The sequence below is a fragment of the Opisthorchis viverrini genome (genome assembly GCF_000715545.1).
Source record: "Opisthorchis viverrini unplaced genomic scaffold opera_v5_237, whole genome shotgun sequence".
Taxonomy (NCBI): domain Eukaryota; kingdom Metazoa; phylum Platyhelminthes; class Trematoda; order Opisthorchiida; family Opisthorchiidae; genus Opisthorchis; species Opisthorchis viverrini.
Window position 1 is genome coordinate 1 of NW_008751895.1, and position 5,675 is coordinate 5,675.

At 44.7% G+C, this 5,675-nt stretch overlaps 1 protein-coding gene across 1 annotated transcript in view; it reads right to left on the minus strand.

Moving 5' to 3' along the window:
- Positions 1-1,364: 1,364 nt before the first annotated feature.
- Positions 1,365-5,675, minus strand: part of T265_08801 (hypothetical protein) — a gene marked incomplete at both ends in the record, with an annotated part of 20,632 nt that continues 16,321 nt past the window's right edge. The window contains one exon of the mRNA XM_009174708.1: positions 1,365-1,449. Coding sequence (XP_009172972.1) covers positions 1,365-1,449 — 85 coding nt within the window. The remainder of the gene's footprint in view (positions 1,450-5,675) is intronic.

Below are 5,675 nucleotides of genomic sequence, written 5' to 3' on the forward strand. Positions count from 1 at the left end.
TATATCAGCTACTGCCTCCAGTGCGTAGCCATTCCCAACTATCAGGATCTTTGGCGAACTAAAAAGTTACAATCACCGTACAAAATATACACGGTTCGCAGCTGATGATGGTTAAGGAGCGATTGGGGTCTATGAAGATCGGGTAAGGTGAGTTAGCTCCGTGGCTTGAGCGCATTTTGCTGGGAATATCAATACCCCCAAAAACTGTATCTTTGTGTGTGCTAACGAACTTTAAGGAGCGGGGTCTATGAAGATCGGGTAAGGTGAGTTAGCTCCGTGGTTTGAGCGCATTTTGCTGGGAATATCAATACCCCCAAAAACAAACTCTTTGTGTGCGCTAACGAACTTCCGGCATTTTCCAGCTCAAACTATGAATATATATATATATATATATATATATGCATTGTCATTTTTCCGTTGATTCGCCTGTTGATCGCGTGTTGTTTGGATCATTAGAGTTGTATCCGAGGTTTTCCGTCTTCTTACTATTCGCCGTGCTAGGAGTCTGGATCAAGCAACGTAGCTGAGGATAGAATATTGTCACAGTCCGCATATCTTATTGTTTGCTTGCTGCGTGGTCGAACCGTAACATATTTGGCGACGCAAGATGGAGGCAGAACAAGTCAAAGCAATGTTTGAGCAACAACTGCAACTCATCGAATTACTTACGGAGCGACTATCAGCTACATCTTTGACTTCACCGGCTGCGTCGAGCGTCCCACAGTCGGTTGGTGAAATCGATGGCGGTATCAATGAGTTTCGCTATGAACCACGGGCTGGCATAACGTTTGATGCTTGGTTTCGTCGCTATGAAGACCAGTTCAGGGTCGATTTTTCAATTCAACATGATGGTTGGAAGGTTTGCCTCCTCCGCAAACCTGGACCCGCAGAGCATGATAAGTACGCTAACTATATTCTGCCAACGAACCCATGCGATTTCACTCTTGATGAAACGGTCCACACGCCTTCGCAAATATTCGGTGAGCAAACGTCGCTTTTCAGCATCCGTTATCGATGCATGAAGCTGGTGAGGAGTGACGCAGACGACTTTCCCACATATTCTGGCCTCGTGAACCGGGAATGCGAACGGGTGAAACTCGGATCGTTAGCGGAAGATCAGTTCAAGTTGCTGATTTTCATACGCGGTCTACAATCCCCGAAGGATGCAGAAATCCGTACCCGACTCCCCAGCTGCATCGAGCATGACCCATCAATGACGCTGCAGGCCATCACCTCGGAATGTCAGCGATTGCCTAACCTGAAGCATGACATCGCGATGGTTCAAATTGGGGGTCATGGCGGTTCCGCATCTCATGCAATCCGTCAGGCTACGCAACAGCTTGGCCCTGTCAATTCGAATCTTCTCATAGCTCTCCACCGAAAGCGTAGAGTGAACCGATGTCATACTGGTTTTTGAACTTTAGTCCATCGGCTATCTGGTGTCCGTATCTGACAAAAACACATTCAAAAACACTAAGTTACAGACTTGAAAGGCCTCAAAATCTGCCCCCGCATAATAATCCAACTGTTTACCATGAAGATGCAGTAGCAGAGCTTAGTTTATTTCCATTTCACTCCTTATCTCCAAATCCATCGATCAGTCAGGACGTTCAGTCTAACGAAATATAGGTGATCTCTGGTATGTTTGGATATTCGACCATTCTTGTGTCTCTCAGGATTTCAATGCTTTTCGGCTTCTCCATTATGTTTGAGTGCTCTTGATTATTCAGGTTTCTCAACCATTTCTTTGTATGGGCTCAAGCAACATGTTACTTCAGAGCACATTGTGCTGTCACTTATAGTAGGCTACGAAAGCTCCGACAAGGCTTCGGTAAGCTGCAAAACTGTTTACTGAAGAGACATGAGACTGATCCTCTTAAATCCACCCAAATGTTACAAGCAAAATCGGACACCAGATTCTTTTTCGTGGTTTATCAAATTCAGGGCATTGGGTCGTTCGTTTAAGTGACTTATTACTCATAATATCCGGCATCGGCGACGCAATCACATGTGAGTGTCTATTTGACTAATCCTATTTGGTCGGAGACAGGCTCGCTTCTGTCTATATTTTCCATGTGCACAAGCGTGGCCATTTGCTAAATGAATCGGAAGAAATGGTGGTAAATGTGAACTGCAAGAACACTCAACTGATCCTGCCACACAGAATAGGTGAGAATTGTTTATTGAAAAAACCGCAATGGACCGCTTCTTAGAGCTGATCATTTTTCGCGTTATTGTGGTGTAAATTTTTATACATAACTTTAAAACCTATGACGTGTACACGCGTTCAAGGCACATCTATAATTTCAATTTGTCGATTTACGATTTTTCCTTCAAGTCCACTCATTTACTGATTTGCCTAAAATTACCTTTAATAGCGAGGATCAAAAAATCGACGAGGAACTTGAATGCAATTTTGAAAAAAACTTGTCAATGCAAGATAAACCGTCAATAAATGGCTTATCTTCAGCGATTTCACTTGAGCTTTTAGCTAACTCAACCACATAAAACATGAAGCACAAACAGAAGTGCTTATTTTCAAAGTCTGTGATGTATTATGAACACAGTGAGCGAGCAATCCTGATTTTTGATTCTCCGTGATCGTAAACGGTGTAAAACGTTTTCAGAAACGGGAGTCCGAGTGTCCAATGCACGTCACCAGGGCTCGCAGCTTCGAAGGTACTGAAGCAGAACTCTGGAACTGCTGCACGTCTCCCTCCACGCTGAAGATGAAACACAGGTCTCACATTATGAAGTGCTCGATGGGAGAAGACCAGCTCTTCAAAACCAAAAGATTAGATATATGCGGTTTACAGCCCACTGTTTCCTATTTCGCCCGTTCCACACGAATTGATTTAAGAGTCCTCTTCCATATGCTGTTGTCTTACAAATAAACTAACCCAAACTTTACTTCAAAATCTACTGACACCAACAACGTGGGATGAATTCTGTACAAATCTCTCTTACTATAAAGACTTTTTCGCAACGGAAATGACGAATCTCATACCCTTTGTTTTGGTAATGCTCGTATATTACCACTGAGATAGAGCGAAACGGATATTTTTTCACCATTTTACATGATACTTTTCTTCTTCAGGTTGCCACTAGAAAACACTGAGTAGGCTTACCTTCCAAATATATTCAGTCCAATCCACCTTGAGTTGATGGCCATTGACAGTAAAGTACACCGTTGGATAGGTGTGAATTGTACTGCAGTCTACCAACGTCAACCCAGAGCCAGCTGCCTCAACCCGACTGAACCTTTGCAGAATCCTGTCTATCTCGGTAGATGGACCTAAAATTCGGTTTGTACCGGAATCGAGTACTGCCCGAATTTCTCCAAAGGCCAGAACTTCGTCCCCAACCTTGATTCTGTTAGAATGCGGTGAAGAAACGCAGAGGAAAAAGATACCGCGCTCCGTGATACTTGAAAAGTAATAAGTTGGACCGACAAAACAATATTGATTAGTAGTTGAGTGAATTGGGCTTTTGTTTTCACATCGCCTTCATCTGGCACAATGATTTCCATTTTTCCATACGGAATACGGGAGCACTAGACTGGAGTTTCACTCCTGTCGGAACTCATCATCAATATATACTGTTGTTGGTGCCAAAATTTCAACCCAGGATATCTGACCTACAATTCCAGCATGTTATCTTTGCAATGGTCCCTCAAAATAGTCCTACAGTACCACCGAAAAATGTATGAAGCAACAGTGGTTGTCATCTGCCTTTTTTCACAAAAGTTTTCGTACTTATGTGCTTCTCAGTTCACGTATTCTTGAATCGCAACAGTACAAATGGAACGGATTATCTCACTCCTGATAAACAAAGAAGTTCCGTTTTCCTGAAAACTACTACTGCAATCAAAGCCTGTCCGATAAAATATTACTAAAATCTAATAAATCCACTTTGAGACTGACCAGCAATTCAGCTTTTTATGGTAAACATGTCAACATTTCTGATGATATATACACAAGAGGACACGGAGATATGGGTAGGTTTGGGTCCATCTCTTTCGATGGATGCTGTGTGTCCCTAACGCGCATACAATACCCTACTTCGTCCGTGCCCCTCAAGCCACTTAGAACGAGCCTAGATGTTGCACATTTCATTCTGGGGGTCTCCGGTGATCCTGACGCAATGGTGCGTTTTATCTACAATGTGGAAGTTGCACTCATCCCTAAGACTGAAAGCGCAATTTACTGGACTGGATTCCAGTAATCAGTCGACTTTGCGCTATGCAGTTGTCTGACTCAATTAAGATTAACGCAGGTCGATGCGGTAAACGTTGTTTGTTTGTCGTGTCTGCATACGCCCCAACAGGTAGCAGTTCTGAGACTGGTAAGGACTTTTATCAAGATCTGTCACGACTGCTTCTGTCGGCACGAAGGACGGATATAGTAATCCTGGCAGGTGAAATGAATGCCCAAGTTGGATGACTCAGTCCGGAAGGAGCACAGTTACGTGGTCGATAAGGGAGTCGATGCTGAGCGTACAGATAATGGGGAGTGGCTCCTTCACTTGTGTGCAGATCATCGTCTGTTCCTGGCCAGTACGGACTTCCAGCACAAACGCACACTCCGGGTTACTTGGAGGCCACCTAGCACAAGGCATTCGTGGAGTCAGTTGGAAGAAGCGTTCAGCTGTAGCACCCTTCCGATGCCTAGCTGCCATGCCACCCGAAGGAAGCACGAGGGCTAGGATACTGCCAGGTTGCCCAAGCCTAGACAGGGAAGTCGAGTGGCAGAGCTCGGAACCACGAAGCTTCCGGTCAGTAAGTTCGCGCTCTAACCACTTGGGCCATCTCGCCCAGTCAGTTGGACCATATGGCAATCAATTACCGATGGAGAGCCTCAGTTAATGATTGTCGTTCCTTATGGGGTACGCAAGTTGACTCTGATCACGCTATTGTGCCGGCTCGCTTAGCACTTTGCTTTCCGCCAGCACTGCTTACAGCTTTGTTCATCAACTTCGACAAGTTTCAGTAGCTGAAAAGTATCGATCTGATCTGGCTAGAAAGCTACTGGAAACGCACAGTCATCTGGACGACGAAGATTGCTTGGAGAACGAATGGAGGCGCGTTAAGGAAACAGTGCTGTCAGCTTTCAGAACTTTGTCCAGCCCATCTGACTCGACTCACTGAACACTGGACATCTAGATCAGCATATCTTATTACTTTCAGAAAGGCCATAAAAGCAACTAGCTACTATGATGGTACACACAGATCCCTCAAGCACCGGATAATCAGGAGCTGAAAGAGTGACAGAGAACGCTGGTGGATTTCAAAGGCCCATGAGATGGAGAAGGCTTTCTTTGCATGCAACGGACGTGCCCTGTTTTAACTGTTTTGATCAACTGATCAAAAGAAGGCAGATGTCAGTGAGACAATTTGCGGAAAAAAACGGAACGGCATTTCACTTCCTGACTCGTTTTCTGGAACGGTGGGCTGAGCAGTTCCAAGAACAGTTCACTTAGTCTCCGTCAACACAACCGCTGGAAGAACCAAGCAGGACCGAATGTAACATGGACACTAATCTACCATCAGCAACCGAAATCTAGTGTGAGACTTCAATTCTGACAAGGCACCCGGCCCGGATGGTCATCATCATCATCATCATCATCGACAGCAACATCAGTGTTGCCACTGATGCTTGACTGCCGTACAACCATAA